General features: G+C 55.1%; 1 protein-coding gene across 1 annotated transcript in view; it reads right to left on the bottom strand.

The window, feature by feature from the left end:
* Nucleotides 1-17,424, bottom strand: part of TSNAXIP1 (translin associated factor X interacting protein 1) — a 152,399-nt gene that overhangs the window by 70,262 nt on the left and 64,713 nt on the right. Inside the window, exon 7 of the mRNA XM_075326825.1 lies at nt 15,406-15,541. Coding sequence (XP_075182940.1) covers nt 15,406-15,541 — 136 coding nt within the window. The remainder of the gene's footprint in view (nt 1-15,405; nt 15,542-17,424) is intronic.

The following is a 17,424-nucleotide window of genomic DNA, read 5'->3' on the forward strand; positions in this document are numbered from 1 at the left end:
TCTCCATGCCCTCCTCCATACAGACTGCTCTCCATGCCCCCCTCCATACAGACTGCTCTCCATGCCCCCCTCCATACAGACTGCTCTTCATGCCCCTCTCCATAGACTGCTCTCCATTTCCCCTCCATGCAGACTGTTCTTCATGTCCGCCTCCATACAGACTGCTCTCCATACCCCCTCCATACAGACTGATCTCCATGCCCTCCTCCATACAGACTGATCTCCATGCCCTCCTCCATACAGACTGCTCTCCATGTCCTCCTCCATACAGACTGCTTTCCATGTCCTCCTCCATACAGACTGCTCTCCATGCCCTCCTCCATAGAGACTGCTCTCCATGTCCTCCTCCATACAGACTGCTCTCCATGCCCCCCTCCATACAGACTGCTCTCCATGTCCTCCTCCATACAGACTGCTTTCCATGTCCTCCTCCATACAGACTGCTCTCCATGCCCTCCTCCATAGAGACTGCTCTCCATGTGCTCCTCCATACAGACTGCTCTCCATGCCCCCCTCCTTACAGACTGCTCTCCATGCCCCCCTCCATACAGACTGCTCTCCATGCCTCTCTCCATATAGACTGCTCTCCATGCCTCTCTCCATACAGACTGCTCTCCATGCCCTCCTCAATACAGACTGCTCTCCATGTCCTCCTCCATACAGACTGCTTTCCATGCCCCCCTCTATACAGACTGCTCTCCATGCCCCCCTCCATACAGACTGATCTCCATGTCCCCTCCATACAGACTGCTCTCCATGCCCTCCTCCATACAGACTGCTCTCCATGCCCTCCTCCATAAAGACTGCTCTCCATGCCCTCCTCCATACAAATGCTTTCCATGCCCCCCTCCATACAGACTGCTCTCCATGCCCCTCTACATACAGACTGCTCTCCATGCCCGCCTCCATAAAGACTGCTCTCCATGCCCCCCTCCATACAGACTGCTCTCCATGCCCCCCTCCATACAGACTGCTTTCCATGCCCCCTATATACAGACTGCTCTCCATGCCCTCCTCCATACAGACTGCTCTCCATGCCCCCCTCCATACAGACTGCTCTCCATGCCCCTCTACATACAGACTGCTCTCCATGCCCGCCTCCATAAAGACTGCTCTCCATGCCCCCCTCCATACAGACTGCTCTCCATGCCCCCCTCCATACAGACTGCTTTCCATGCCCCCTATATACAGACTGCTCTCCATGCCCTCCTCCATACAGACTGCTCTCCATGCCCCCCTCCATACAGACTGCTCTCCATGCCCCCCTCCATACAGACTGCTCTCCATGCCCCCCTCCATACAGACTGCTCTCCATGCTCTCCTCCATACAGACTGCTCTCCATGCCCCCCTCCATACAGACTGCTCTCCATGCCCCCCTCCATACAGACTGCTCTCCATGCCCCCCTCCATACAGACTGCTCTCCATGCTCTCCTCCATACAGACTGCTCACCATGCCCCCCTCCATACAGACTGCTCTCCATGCCCCCCTCCATACAGACTGCTCTCCATGCCCCCCTCCATACAGACTGCTCTCCATGCCCCCCTCCATACAGACTGCTCTCCATGCCCTCCTCCATACAGACTGCTCTCCATGCCCCCCTCCATACAGACTGCTCTCCATGTCCTCCTCCATACAGACTGCTCTCCATGCCCCCCTCCATACAGACTGCTCTCCATGCCCCCCTCCATACAGACTGCTCTCTATGCCCCCCTCCATACAGACTGCTCTCCATGCTCCCCTCCATACAGACTGCTCTCCATGCCCTCCTCCATACAGACTGCTCTCCATGCCCCCCTCCATACAGACTGCTCTCCATGCCCTCCTCCATACAGACTGCTCTCCATGCCCCCCTCCATACAGACTGCTCTCCATGCCCCCCTCCATACAGACTGCTCTCCATGTCCTCCTCCATACAGACTGCTCTCCATGCCCTCCTCCATAGAGACTGCTCTCCATGTCCTCCTCCATACAGACTGCTTTCCATGCCCCCCTCTATACAGACTGCTCTCCATGCCCCCCTCCATACAGACTGCTCTCCATGCCCCCCTCCATACAGACTGCTCTCTATGCCCCCCTCCATACAGACTGCTCTCCATGCCCTCCTCCATACAGACTGCTCTCCATGCCCTCCTCCATAAAGACTGCTCTCCATGCCCTCCTCCATACAGACTGCTCTCCATGCCCCCCTCCATACAGACTGCTCTCCATGCCCCTCTACATACAGACTGCTCTCCATGCCCCCCTCCATACAGACTGCTCTCCATGCCCCCCTCCATACAGACTGCTCTCTATGCCCCCCTCCATACAGACTGCTCTCCATGCCCTCCTCCATACAGACTGCTCTCCATGCCTTCCTCCATACAGACTGCTCTCCATGCCCTCCTCCATACAGACTGCTCTCCATACCCCCTCCATACAGACTGCTCTCCATGCCCCCCTCCATACAGACTGCTCTCCATGCCTCCTCCATACAGACTGCTCTCCATGCCCTCCTCCATACAGACTGCTCTCCATGCCCCCCTCCATACAGACTGCTCTCTATGCCCCCCTCCATACAGACTGCTCTCCATGCCCCCTCCATACAAACTGCTCTCCAAGCCCTCCTCCATACAGACTGCTCTCCATACCCTCCTCCATACAGACTGCTCTCCATGCCTTCCTCCATACAGACTGCTCTCCATACCCTCCTCCATACAGACTGCTCTCCATGCCCCCTCCATACAGACTGCTCTCCATGCCTTCCTCCACACAGACTGCTCTCCATACCCTCCTCCATACAGACTGCTCTCCATGCTCTCCTCCAGACTGCTCTCCATGTCCTCCTCCATACAGACTGCTTTCCATGCCCCCCTCTATACAGACTGCTCTCCATGCCCTCCTCCATACAGACTGCTCTCCATGCCACTCTCCATACAGACTGCTCTCCATGCCCCCTCCATACAGACTGCTCTCCATGCCCTCCTCCATACAGACTGCTCTCCATGCCCTCCTCCATACAGACTTCTCTCCATGCCCCCCTCCATACAGACTGCTCTCTATGCCCCCCTCCATACAGACTGCTCTCCATGCCCCTCTCCATACAGACTGCTCTCCATACCGTCCTCCATACAGACTGCTCCTCATGTCTCCTCCATACAGACTGCTCTCTATGCCCTCCTCCATACAGACTGCTCTCCATGCCCCTCTCCATACAGACTGCTCTCCATGCCCCCCCTCCATACAGACTGCTCTCCATGCCCTCCTCCATACAGACTGCTCTCCATGCCTTCCTCCATACAGACTGCTTTCCATGCCCCCCTCCATACAGACTGCTCTCCATGCCCCCCTCCATACAGACTGCTCTCCATGCCCTTCTCCATACAGACTGCTCTCCATGCCCTCCTACATACAGACTGCTCTCCATGCCCCCCTCCATACAGACTGCTCTCCATGCCCCCCTCCATACAGACTGCTCTCCATGCCCCCCTCCATACAGACTGCTCTCCATGGCTCCTCCATACAGACTGCTCTCCATGCCCTCCTCCATACAGACTGCTCTCCATGCCCCCCTCCATACAGACTGCTCTTCATGCCCCTCTCCATAGACTGCTCTCCATTTCCCCTCCATGCAGACTGTTCTTCATGCCCTCCTCCATACAGACTGCTCTCCATGCCCCCCTCCATACAGACTGCTCTCCATACCCCATCTATACAGACTACTCTCCATGCCCTCCTCCATACAGACTGCTCTCCATGCCCCCCTCCATACAGACTGCTCTCTATGCCCCCTTCCATACAGACTGCTCTCCATGCCCCCCTCCATACAGACTGCTTTACATGCCCCCCTCTATACAGACTGCTCTCCATGCCCCCCTCCATACAGACTGCTCTCCATGCCCCCCTCTTTATACAAACTGATCTCCATGTCCCCTCCATACAGACTGCTCTCCATGCCCTCCTCCATACAGACTGCTCTCCATGCCCTCCTCCATACAGACTGCTCTCCATGCCCTCCTCCATACAGACTGCTCTCCATGCCCCTCTCCATACAGACTGCTCTCCATGCCCCCCTCCATACAGACTGCTCTCTATGCCCCCCTCCATACAGACTGCTCTCTATGCCCCCCTCCATACAGACTGCTCTCCATGCCCCCCCTCCATACAGACTGCTCTCCATGCCCCCCTCCATACAGACTGCTCTCCATGCCCCCCTCCATACAGACTGCTCTCCATGCCTCCCTCCATACAGACTGCTCTCCATGCCCCACTACATACAGACTGATCTCCATGTCCCCTCCATACAGACTGCTCTCCATGCTCTCCTCCATACAGACTGCTCTCCATGCCCCTCTCCACACAGACTGCTCTCCATACCCCCCTCCATACAGACTGCTTTCCATGCCCTCCTCCATACAGACTGCTCTTCATGCCCTCCTCCATACAGACTGCTCTCCATGCCCTCCTCCATACAGACTGCTCTCCATGCCCCCCTCCATACAGACTGCTCTCCATGTCCCCTCCATACAGACTGCTCTCCATGCTCCCCTCCATACAGACTGCTCTCCATGCCCAACCTCCATACAGACTGCTCTCCATGTCCCCTCCATACAGACTGCTCTCCATGCCCCCCTCCATACAGACTGCTCTCCATGCCCCCCTCCATACAGACTGCTCTCCATGCCCCCCCTCCATACAGACTGCTTTCCATGTCGCCTCTACATACAGACTGCTCTCCATGCCCCCCTCCATACAGACTGCTCTCCATGCCCCTCTCCACACAGACTGCTCTCCATACCCCCCTCTATACAGACTGCTCTCCATGCCCTCCTCCATACAGACTGCTCTCCATGCCCTCCTCCATACAGACTGCTCTCCATGCCCCCCTCCATACAGACTGCTCTCCATGCCCCCCTCCATACAGACTGCTCTCCATGCCCCCCCTCCATACAGACTGCTCTCCATGCTCTCCTCCATACAGACTTCTCTCCATGCCCCCCTCCATACAGACTGCTCTCCATGCCCCCCTCCATACAGACTGCTCTCCATGCCCTCCTCCATAAAGACGGCTTTCCATGCCCTCCTCCATACAGACAGCTCTCCATGCCCCCCTCCATACAGACTGCTCTCCATGCCCTCCTCCATACAGACTGCTCTCCATACCCCCCTCCATACAGACTGCTCTCCATGCCCCCCTCCTCCATACAGACTGCTTTCCATGCCCCCCCTCCATACAGACTGCTCTCCATGCCCTCCTCCATACAGACAGTTCTCCATGCCCCCCTCCATACAGACTGCTCTCCATGCCCCCCTCCATACAGACTGCTCTCCATGCCCTCCTCCATACAGACGGCTTTCCATGCCCTCCTCCATACAGACTGCTCTCCATGCCCCCCTCCATACAGACTGCTCTCCATGCCCTCCTCCATACAGACTGCTCTCCATGCCTTTCTCCATACAGACTGCTCTCCATGCCCTCCTCCATACAGACTGCTCTCCATGCCCTCCTCCATACAGACTGCTCTCCATGCCCTCCTCCATACAGACTGCTTTCCATACCCCCCTCTATACAGACTGCTCTCCATGCCCCCCTCCATAGACTGCTCTCCATGTCCCCTCCATACAGACTGCTTTCAATGCCCCCCTCCATACAGACTGCTCTCCATGTCCCCTCCATACAGACTGCTCTCCATGCACTCCACTCCTCCATACAGACTGCTCTCCATGCCCCTCTCCACACAGACTGCTCTCCATACCCCCCTCCATACAGACTGCTTTCCATGCCCTCCTCCATACAGACTGCTCTTCATGCCCTCCTCCATACAGACTGCTCTCCATGCCCTCCTCCATACAGACTGCTCTCCATGCCCCCCTCCATACAGACTGCTCTCCATGTCCCCTCCATACAGACTGCTCTCCATGCTCCCCTCCATACAGACTGCTCTCCATGCCCAACCTCCATACAGACTGCTCTCCATGTCCCCTCCATACAGACTGCTCTCCATGCCCCCCTCCATACAGACTGCTCTCCATGCCCCCCTCCATACAGACTGCTCTCCATGCCCCCCCTCCATACAGACTGCTTTCCATGTCGCCTCTACATACAGACTGCTCTCCATGCCCCCCTCCATACAGACTGCTCTCCATGCCCCTCTCCACACAGACTGCTCTCCATACCCCCCTCTATACAGACTGCTCTCCATGCCCTCCTCCATACAGACTGCTCTCCATGCCCTCCTCCATACAGACTGCTCTCCATGCCCCCCTCCATACAGACTGCTCTCCATGCCCCCCTCCATACAGACTGCTCTCCATGCCCCCCCTCCATACAGACTGCTCTCCATGCTCTCCTCCATACAGACTTCTCTCCATGCCCCCCTCCATACAGACTGCTCTCCATGCCCCCCTCCATACAGACTGCTCTCCATGCCCTCCTCCATAAAGACGGCTTTCCATGCCCTCCTCCATACAGACAGCTCTCCATGCCCCCCTCCATACAGACTGCTCTCCATGCCCTCCTCCATACAGACTGCTCTCCATACCCCCCTCCATACAGACTGCTCTCCATGCCCCCCTCCATACAGACTGCTCTCCATGCCCCCCCTCCATACAGACTGCTCTCCATGCCCTCCTCCATACAGACAGTTCTCCATGCCCCCCTCCATACAGACTGCTCTCCATGCCCCCCTCCATACAGACTGCTCTCCATGCCCTCCTCCATACAGACGGCTTTCCATGCCCTCCTCCATACAGACTGCTCTCCATGCCCCCCTCCATACAGACTGCTCTCCATGCCCTCCTCCATACAGACTGCTCTCCATGTCTTTCTCCATACAGACTGCTCTCCATGCCCTCCTCCATACAGACTGCTCTCCATGCCCTCCTCCATACAGACTGCTCTCCATGCCCTCCTCCATACAGACTGCTTTCCATACCCCCCTCTATACAGACTGCTCTCCATGCCCCCCTCCATAGACTGCTCTCCATGTCCCCTCCATACAGACTGCATTCAATGCCCCCCTCCATACAGACTGCTCTCCATGTCCCCTCCATACAGACTGCTCTCCATGCACTCCACTCCTCCATACAGACTGCTCTCCATGCCCCCCCTCCATACAGACTGCTCTCCATGCCCCCCCTCCATACAGAATGCTCTCCATGCCCCCCTCGATAGACTGCTCTCTATGTCCCCTCCATACAGACTGATCTCCATGCCCCCTCCATACAGACTGCTCTGTATGCCCCCCTCCATACAGACTGCTCTCCATGCCCTCCTCCATACAGACGGCTTTCCATGCCCTCCTCCATACAGACTGCTCTCCATGCCCCCCTCCATACAGACTGCTCTCCATGCCCTCCTCCATACAGACTGCTCTCCATGCCTTTCTCCATACAGACTGCTCTCCATGCCCTCCTCCATACAGACTGCTCTCCATGCCCTCCTCCATACAGACTGCTCTCCATGCCCTCCTCCATACAGACTGCTTTCCATACCCCCCTCTATACAGACTGCTCTCCATGCCCCCCTCCATAGACTGCTCTCCATGTCCCCTCCATACAGACTGCTTTCAATGCCCCCCTCCATACAGACTGCTCTCCATGTCCCCTCCATACAGACTGCTCTCCATGCACTCCACTCCTCCATACAGACTGCTCTCCATGCCCCCCCTCCATACAGACTGCTCTCCATGCCCCCCCTCCATACAGAATGCTCTCCATGCCCCCCTCGATAGACTGCTCTCTATGTCCCCTCCATACAGACGGATCTCCATGCCCCCTCCATACAGACTGCTCTGTATGCCCCCCTCCATACAGACTGCTCTCCATGCCCCCCTCCATACAGACTGCTCTCCATGCCCTCCTCCACACAGACTGCTCTCCCTGCCCTTCTCCATACAGACTGCTCTCTATGCCCCCCTCCATACAGACTGCTCTCCATGCCCTCCTTCATACAGACTGCTCTCCATGCCCTCCTCCATACAGACTGCTCTCCATGCCCCCCTCCATACAGACTGCTCTCCATGCCCTCCTCCATACAGACTGCTCTCCATGCCCCCCTCCATACAGACTGCTCTCCATGCCCTCCTCCATACAGACTGCTCTCCATGCCCTCCTCCATACAGACTGGTCTCCATGCCCCCCTCCATACAGACTGCTCTCCATGCCCCCCTCCATACAGACTGCTCTCCATGCCCCCCTCCATACAGACTGCTCTCCATGCCCTCCTCCATACAGACTGCTCTTCATGCCCCCCTCCATACAGACTGCTCTCCATGCCCCCCTCTATACAGACTGCTCTCCATGCCCCCCTCCATACAGACTGCTCTCCATGCCCCCCTCTTTATACAAACTGATCTCCATGTCCCCTCCATACAGACTGCTCTCCATGCCCTCCTCCATACAGACTGCTCTCCATGCCCTCCTCCATACAGACTGCTCTCCATGCCCTCCTCCATACAGACTGCTCTCCATGCCCCCCTCCATACAGACTGCTCTCCATGCCCCCCTCCATACAGACTGCTCTCCATGCCCCCCTCCATACAGACTGCTCTCTATGCCCCCCTCCATACAGACTGCTCTCCATGCCCCCCCTCCATACAGACTGCTCTCCATGCCCCCCTCCATACAGACTGCTCTCCATGCCCCCCTCCATACAGACTGCTCTCCATGCCTCCCTCCATACAGACTGCTCTCCATGCCCCACTACATACAGACTGATCTCCATGTCCCCTCCATACAGACTGCTCTCCATGCTCTCCTCCATACAGACTGCTCTCCATGCCCCTCTCCACACAGACTGCTCTCCATACCCCCCTCCATACAGACTGCTTTCCATGCCCTCCTCCATACAGACTGCTCTTCATGCCCTCCTCCATACAGACTGCTCTCCATGCCCTCCTCCATACAGACTGCTCTCCATGCCCCCCTCCATACAGACTGCTCTCCATGTCCCCTCCATACAGACTGCTCTCCATGCTCCCCTCCATACAGACTGCTCTCCATGCCCAACCTCCATACAGACTGCTCTCCATGTCCCCTCCATACAGACTGCTCTCCATGCCCCCCTCCATACAGACTGCTCTCCATGCCCCCCTCCATACAGACTGCTCTCCATGCCCCCCTCCATACAGACTGCTCTCCATGCCCCCTCCATACAGACTGCTCTCCATGCCCCTCTCCATACAGACTGCTCTCCATGCCCCCCTCCATACAGACTGCTCTCCATGCCCCCCTCCATACAGACTGCTGTCCATGCCCTCCTCCATACAGACTGCTCTCCATGCCCCCTCCATACAGACTGCTCTCCATGCCCCTCTCCATACAGACTGCTCTCCATGCCCCCCTCCATACAGACTGCTCTCCATGCCCCCCTCCATACAGACTGCTCTCCATGCCCCCTCCATACAGACTGCTCTCCATGCCCCTCTCCATACAGACTGCTCTCCATGCCCTCCTCCATACAGACTGATCTCCATGCCCCCCTCCATACAGACTGCTCTCCATGCCCTCCTCCATACAGACTGCTTTCCATGCCCCCCTCCATACAGACTGCTCTCCATGCCCCCCTCCATACAGACTGCTCTCCATGCCCCCCTCCATACAGACTGCTGTCCATGCCCTCCTCCATACAGACTGCTCTCCATGCCCTCCTCCATACAGACTGATCTCCATGCCCTCCTCCATACAGACTGCTTTCCATGCCCCCCTCCATACAGACTGCTCTCCATGCCCCCCTCTATACAGACTGCTCTCCATGCCCCCCTCCATACAGACTGCTCTCCATGCCCTCCTCCATACAGACTGCTCTCCATGCCCCCCTCCATACAGACTGCTCTCCATGCCTTTCTCCATACAGACTGCTCTCCATGCCCCCCTCCATACAGACTGCTCTCCATGTCCCTCTCCATACAGACTGCTCTCCATGCCCCCCTCTATACAGACTGCTCTCCATGCCCCCCTCCATACAGACTGCTCTCCATGCCCCCCCTCCATACAGACTGCTCTCCATGCCCCCCTCCATACAGACTGCTCTCCATGCCCCCTCCATACAGACTGCTCTCCATGCCCTCCTCCATGCAGACTGCTCTCCATGCCCTCCTCCATGCAGACTGCTCTCCATGCCCTCCTCCATACAGACTGCTCTCCATGCCCTCCTCCATACAGACTGCTCTCCATGCCCCCCTCCATACAGACTGCTCTCCATGCCCCCCTATATACAGACTGCTCTCCATGCCCTCCTCCATACAGACTGCTCTCCATGCCCCCCTATATACAGACTGCTCTCCATGCCCTCCTCCATACAGACTGCTCTCCATGCCCCCCTCCATACAGACTGCTCTTCATGCCCCCCTATATACAGACTGCTCTCCATGCCCTCCTCCATACAGACTGCTTTCCATGCCCCCCTCCATACAGACTGCTTTCCATGCCCCCCTCCATACAGACTGCTCTCCATGCCCCCGTCCATACAGACTGCTCTCCATGCCCCCTCCATACAGACTGCTTTCCATGCCCCCCTCCATACAGACTGCTGTCCATGCCCTCCTCCATGCAGACTGCTCTCCATGCCCCCCTCCATGCAGACTGCTCTCCATGCCCCCCTCCTAACAGACTGCTCTCCATGCCCTCCTCCATACAGACTGCTCTCCATGCCCTCCTCCATACAGACTGCTTTCCATGCCCCTCTCCATACAGACTGCTCTCCATGCCCCCCTCCATACAGACTGCTCTCCATGCCCTCCTCAATGCAGACTGCTCTCCATGCCCCCCTCCATACAGACTGCTCTCCATGCCCTCCTCCATACAGACTGCTTTCCATGCCCCCCTCCATACAGACTGCGCTCTATGCCCTCCTCCATACAGACTGCTCTCCATGCCCCCCTCCATACAGACTGCTCTCCATGCCTTTCTCCATACAGACTGCTCTCCATGCCCCCCTCCATACAGACTGCTCTCCATGTCCCTCTCCATACAGACTGCTCTCCATGCCCCCCTCTATACAGACTGCTCTCCATGCCCCCCTCCATACAGACTGCTCTCCATTCCCCCCCTCCATACAGACTGCTCTCCATGCCCCCCTCCATACAGACTGCTCTCCATGCCCCCTCCATACAGACTGCTCTCCATGCCGTCCTCCATGCAGACTGCTCTCCATGCCCTCCTCCATGCAGACTGCTCTCCATGCCCTCCTCCATACAGACTGCTCTCCATGCCCCCCTATATACAGACTGCTCTCCATGCCCTCCTCCATACAGACTGCTCTCCATGCCCCCCTCCATACAGACTGCTCTTCATGCCCCCCTATATACAGACTGCTCTCCATGCCCTCCTCCATACAGACTGCTTTCCATGCCCCCCTCCATACAGACTGCTTTCCATGCCCCCCTCCATACAGACTGCTCTCCATGCCCCCCTCCATACAGACTGCTCTCCATGCCCCCTCCATACAGACTGGTCTCCATGCCCCCCTCCATACAGACTGCTCTCCATGCCCCCCTCCATACAGACTGCTCTCTATGCCCCCCTCCATACAGACTGCTCTCCATGCCCCCCCTCCATACAGACTGCTCTCCATGCCCCCCTCCATACAGACTGCTCTCCATGCCCCCCTCCATACAGACTGCTCTCCATGCCTCCCTCCATACAGACTGCTCTCCATGCCCCACTACATACAGACTGATCTCCATGTCCCCTCCATACAGACTGCTCTCCATGCTCTCCTCCATACAGACTGCTCTCCATGCCCCTCTCCACACAGACTGCTCTCCATACCCCCCTCCATACAGACTGCTTTCCATGCCCTCCTCCATACAGACTGCTCTCCATGCCCTCCTCCATACAGACTGCTCTCCATGCCCTCCTCCATACAGACTGCTCTCCATGCCCCCCTCCATACAGACTGATCTCCATGTCCCCTCCATACAGACTGCTCTCCATGCTCTCCTCCATACAGACTGCTCTCCATGCCCCTCTCCACACAGACTGCTCTCCATACCCCCCTCCATACAGACTGCTTTCCATGCCCTCCTCCATACAGACTGCTCTCCATGCCCTCCTCCATACAGACTGCTCTCCATGCCCTCCTCCATACAGACTGCTCTCCATGCCCCCCTCCATACAGACTGCTCTCCATGTCCCCTCCATACAGACTGCTCTCCATGCTCCCCTCCATACAGACTGCTCTCCATGCCCAACCTCCATACAGACTGCTCTCCATGCCCCCCTCCATACAGACTGCTCTCCATGCCCCCCTCCATACAGACTGCTCTCCATGCCCTCCTCCATACAGACTGCTTTCCATGCCCCCCTCCATACAGACTGCGCTCTATGCCCTCCTCCATACAGACTGCTCTCCATGCCCCCCTCCATACAGACTGCTCTCCATGCCTTTCTCCATACAGACTGCTCTCCATGCCCCCCTCCATACAGACTGCTCTCCATGTCCCTCTCCATACAGACTGCTCTCCATGCCCCCCTCTATACAGACTGCTCTCCATGCCCCCCTCCATACAGACTGCTCTCCATGCCCCCCCTCCATACAGACTGCTCTCCATGCCCCCCTCCATACAGACTGCTCTCCATGCCCCCTCCATACAGACTGCTCTCCATGCCCTCCTCCATGCAGACTGCTCTCCATGCCCTCCTCCATACAGACTGCTCTCCATGCCCTCCTCCATACAGACTGCTCTCCATGCCCCCCTATATACAGACTGCTCTCCATGCCCTCCTCCATACAGACTGCTCTCCATGCCCTCCTCCATACAGACTACTCTCCATGTCTCCTCCATACAGACTGCTCTCCATGCCCTCCTCCATACAAACTGCTCTCCATGACCCCCTCCATACAGACTGCTCTCCATGCCCTCCTCCATACAAACTGCTCTCCATGACCCCCTCCATACAGACTGCTCTCCATGCCCCCTCCATACAGACTGCTTTCCATGCCCCCCTCCATACAGACTGCTTTCCATGCCCCCCTCCATACAGACTGCTCTCCATGCCCCCCTCCATACAGACTGCTCTCCATGCCCCCTCCATACAGACTGGTCTCCATGCCCCTCTCCATACAGACTGCTCTCCATGCCCCCCTCCATACAGACTGCTGTCCATGCCCCCCTCCATACAGACTGCTTTCCATGCCCCCCTCCATACAGACTGCTGTCCATGCCCTCCTCCATGCAGACTGCTCTCCATGCCCCCCTCCATGCAGACTGCTCTCCATGCCCCCCTCCTAACAGACTGCTCTCCATGCCCTCCTCCATACAGACTGCTCTCCATGCCCTCCTCCATACAGACTGCTTTCCATGCCCCTCTCCATACAGACTGCTCTCCATGCCCCCCTCCATACAGACTGCTCTCCATGCCCTCCTCAATGCAGACTGCTCTCCATGCCCCCCTCCATACAGACTGCTCTCCATGCCCCCCTATATACAGACTGTTCTCCATGCCCTCCTCCATACAGACTGCTCTCCATGCCCTCCTCCATACAGACTGCTCTCCATGCCCCCCTCCATACAGACTGCTCTCCATGCCCCCCTCCATACAGACTACTCTCCATACCCTCCTCCATACAGACTGCTCTCCATACCCCCTCCATACAGACTGCTCTCCATGCCCCCCTCCATATAGACTGCTCTCCATGCCCCCCTCCATACAGACTGCTTTCCATGCCCCCCTCCATACAGACTGCTCTCCATGCCCTCCTCCATACAGACTGCTCTCCATGCCCCCCTCCATACAGACTGCTCTCCATGCCCCCCTCCATACAGACTGCTCTCCATGCCCCCCTCCATACAGACTGCTGTCCATGCCCCCCTCCATACAGACTGCTCTCCATGCCCTCCTCTGTTTCATACTTGTTATTTGGTCTGTCTTTCCTTGCCACTGTTTCAGCTCTCCTTTTTGGCTCTATACTTGCACTTTGTTAGGCTAGGTTCACATTTCCGTTGTTTATGATCAGTCACAATCCGCCCTTGCGTTTTATATGCCGCCCGACTGATCAGTCGTGGAACGACTGACCGTCAGGCGGCAGGAATGCAGCATGTGATGTTTTTTGAGCAGCGCAATCCTTATATTTTCAATGCGCATACTGAAATCATGTGTTTAATCATTCAAATAAATGTCTCTCTCTCTCTCGACGGCCGAACGATCAGCTGATTGCTCGGTGGCCGGCTTCTGTGAACGATCAGCTGATTGCTCGGTGGCCGGCTTCTGTGAACGATCAGCTGATTGCCTGGCGGCCGGCTTCTGTGAACGATCAGCTGATTGCCTGACGGCCGGCTTCTGTGAACGATCAGCTGATTGCTCGGTGGCCGGCTTCTGTGAACGATCAGCTGATTGCCTGGCGGCCGGCTTCTGTGAACGATCAGCTGATTGCCTGACGGCCGGCTTCTGTGAACGATCAGCTGATTGCCTGGCGGCCGGCTTCTGTGAACGATCAGCTGATTGCCCGGCGGCCGGCTTCTGTGAGCGATCAGCTGATTGCCCGGTGGCCGGCTTCTGTGAACGATCAGCTGATTGCCTGGCGGCCGGCTTCTGTGAACGATCAGCTGATTGCCTGACGGCCGGCTTCTGTGAACGATCAGCTGATTGCCTGGCGGCCGGCTTCTGTGAATGATCAGCTGATTGCCCGGCGGCCGGCTTCTGTGAGCGATCAGCTGATTGCCCGGTGGCCGGCTTCTGTGAGCGATCAGCTGATTGCCCGGTGGCCGGCTTCTGTGAGCGATCAGCTGATTGCCCGGCGGCCGGCTTCTGTGAGCGATCAGCTGATTGCCCGACGGCCGGCTTCTGTGAGCGATCAGCTGATTGCCCGACGGCCGGCTTCTGTGAGCGATCAGCTGATTGCCCGGCGGCCGGCTTCTGTGAGCGATCAGCTGATTGCCCGGTGGCCGGCTTCTGTGAGCGATCAGCTGATTGCCCGGCGGCCGACTTCTGTGAGCGATCAGCTGATTGCCCGGTGGCCGGCTTCTGTGAGCGATCAGCTGATTGCCCGGTGGCCGGCTTCTGTGAGCGATCAGCTGATAGTTCTCTCTCTCGTTTTACAACGGAATCCGCTTTCTCATGACAATTAATTCCAATTCTTGTCACCCATTGTACAACGCATCAGTCACAGTCACAAAACAACAGAAATGTGAACCTAGCCTTATATAGCACAAGCGTGGAGATTTTCTGTACTTTATCGCCATCTAGTGGTCACTTTATGACATCACACAGGTGATTTGATTACTATGATCATATAATCTTGTATGTATGTATACCCGGGCAATCTTTTTAACGTTTCTCTGTTGTTACTTTAATAAAGATTTTGTACATTTTGCATCAATTTTTTTTATTACTTTTGTCTTGTCCATTTTTCTCTTAATTGCAACATGTCATAGTTGATGAAGGATCAGAGTCCTTATGTTATTTTAGAGTTCTGTAACTTACTGTGACCTTGGGACAGCCTGAGATCTTCTTGTTGATACTTCAGCTCATTGATATCAGATATAAGAAGTTTACGGGCGTCAGACTCGTTCCTGTACATCAGGTATACCTTCTCCATCTCTTCCTGCAGCTTGGCCACCTAAGAGCAATGACGTTATCTACACTGTTATATGAGGGCAGCTACTGAAACCAGAAGTTTCCATCCACTCTCTATAAAGACACATCTGCAGGTTTTCCCCTCCGCTCTCCATAAAGACACATCTGCAGGTTTTTCCCTCCACTCTCTATAAAGACACATTTGCAGGTTTTCCCCTCCGCTCTCCATAAAGACACATCTGCAGGTTTTCCCTCCGCTCTCTATACAGACACATCTGCAGGTTTTCCCCTCCGCTCTCTATAAAGACACATCTGCAGGTTTTCCCCTCCGCTCTCCATAAAGACACATCTGCAGGTTTTTCCCTCTGCTCTCCATAAAGACACATCTGCAGGTTTTTCCCTCTGCTCTCTATAAAGACCCATCTGCAGGATTTTCCCTCCTCTCTCTATAAAGACACATCTGCAGGTTTTTCCCTTCGCTCTCTATAAAGACCCATCTGCAGGATTATCCCTCCTCTCTCTATAAAGACACATCTGCAGGTTTTTCCTCCGCTCTCTTTACAGACACATCTGCAGGTTTTTCCCTCCTCTCTCTATAAAGACACATCTGCAGGTTTTTCCCTCCGCTCTCTATAAAGACACATCTGCATGTTTTTCTCACTATCTGACATGAAATCAGAATAATCCTTTCCTGTTTTAGGTCAATTAGGAACCAAAATATTTATATTTGCCAAATGCCAAAATAATGAGAGAGAGAATGTTTTCAGGCATTTTATTACTTTCTGCAAAGTCAGAAGTTTCCCTCCATGTCATTAGTATTTGGTACCATTGCCCTTACACTGTGTGACTTGGGTGAAATATTTTGGATCCTTCCACAGCTTCTCACAATCGTTGGTGGTAATTTGGGACCATTGCTCCTGACAGAACTGGTGTTACTGAGCCATGTTTGTAGGTGGTCTTGCTCGCACCGGCTTTTTCAGCTTTGCCCATAAGTTTTCAATAGGATTAAGATCAGGGCTTTGTGATGGCCACTCCAAAACATTGACTTTGTTATCCTTAATCCTCTTTGTAACCAATTTGGCAGTATGCTTCGGGTCATTGTCCATTTGAAAGACCCATTTCTGCCCAAGCTTTAAGTTCCTGGCTGATGTCTTGAGATGTTGCTTCAGTATTGCCATATAATTTTTTTTCCTCATGATGCCATCTATTTTGTGAAGTGCACCAATCCCTCCCGCAGCAAAACAACCCCACAACATGATGCTGCCTCCCCCACGTTTCACACTTGGGATAGTGTTCTTAGGATTCAAAGCGTCTCCGTTTTTTCTCCAAACGTAATGATGGTCATTATGGCCAAACAGTTCAATGTTAGCTTCGACAGATCAAAGGACAAGTCTCCAAAAATTAAGGTCTTTGTTCCTGCGTGTATTTGCAAACATTAATCTGTTTGGGTTTTTTTTCTGTTTCTTTGGGAGTAATGGCTTCTTCCTGGCAGAGTGGCCTATCAGCCCATGTTGTTACAGCACTCAAATGTTTCACTGTGGATAATGACACAATCTTACCAGCTTCCGCCAGCATCTTCACAAGGTCTTTTGCTTTTGTTCTTGGGTTGATATGCACATGTCTGACCAAAGCACATTCATCTCTGATACACAGAACTCGTCTCCTTCCTGAGCGGTATGATGGCTGGACATTCCCATCTTGCTTGTACTTGCATATAATTGTACAGATGGAGGGCACCTTCAAGTATCTGTAAATTGCACCCAAGGATGAATCAAATTTGTGCAAGACCACAATTCTCTTCCTGATATTTTGGCTTTCTTTTGACTTTCCCATGATGCTACACAAAGAAGCAGTGTGTTTCAGGTGTGAATTAAAATACATCCACAGCTGTTTCTCTAATTAACTCAGATGTTGCCAATAAACCTA

Source organism: Anomaloglossus baeobatrachus, chromosome 10 (assembly GCF_048569485.1).
Source record: "Anomaloglossus baeobatrachus isolate aAnoBae1 chromosome 10, aAnoBae1.hap1, whole genome shotgun sequence".
NCBI classification, from domain to species: Eukaryota; Metazoa; Chordata; class Amphibia; order Anura; family Aromobatidae; genus Anomaloglossus; species Anomaloglossus baeobatrachus.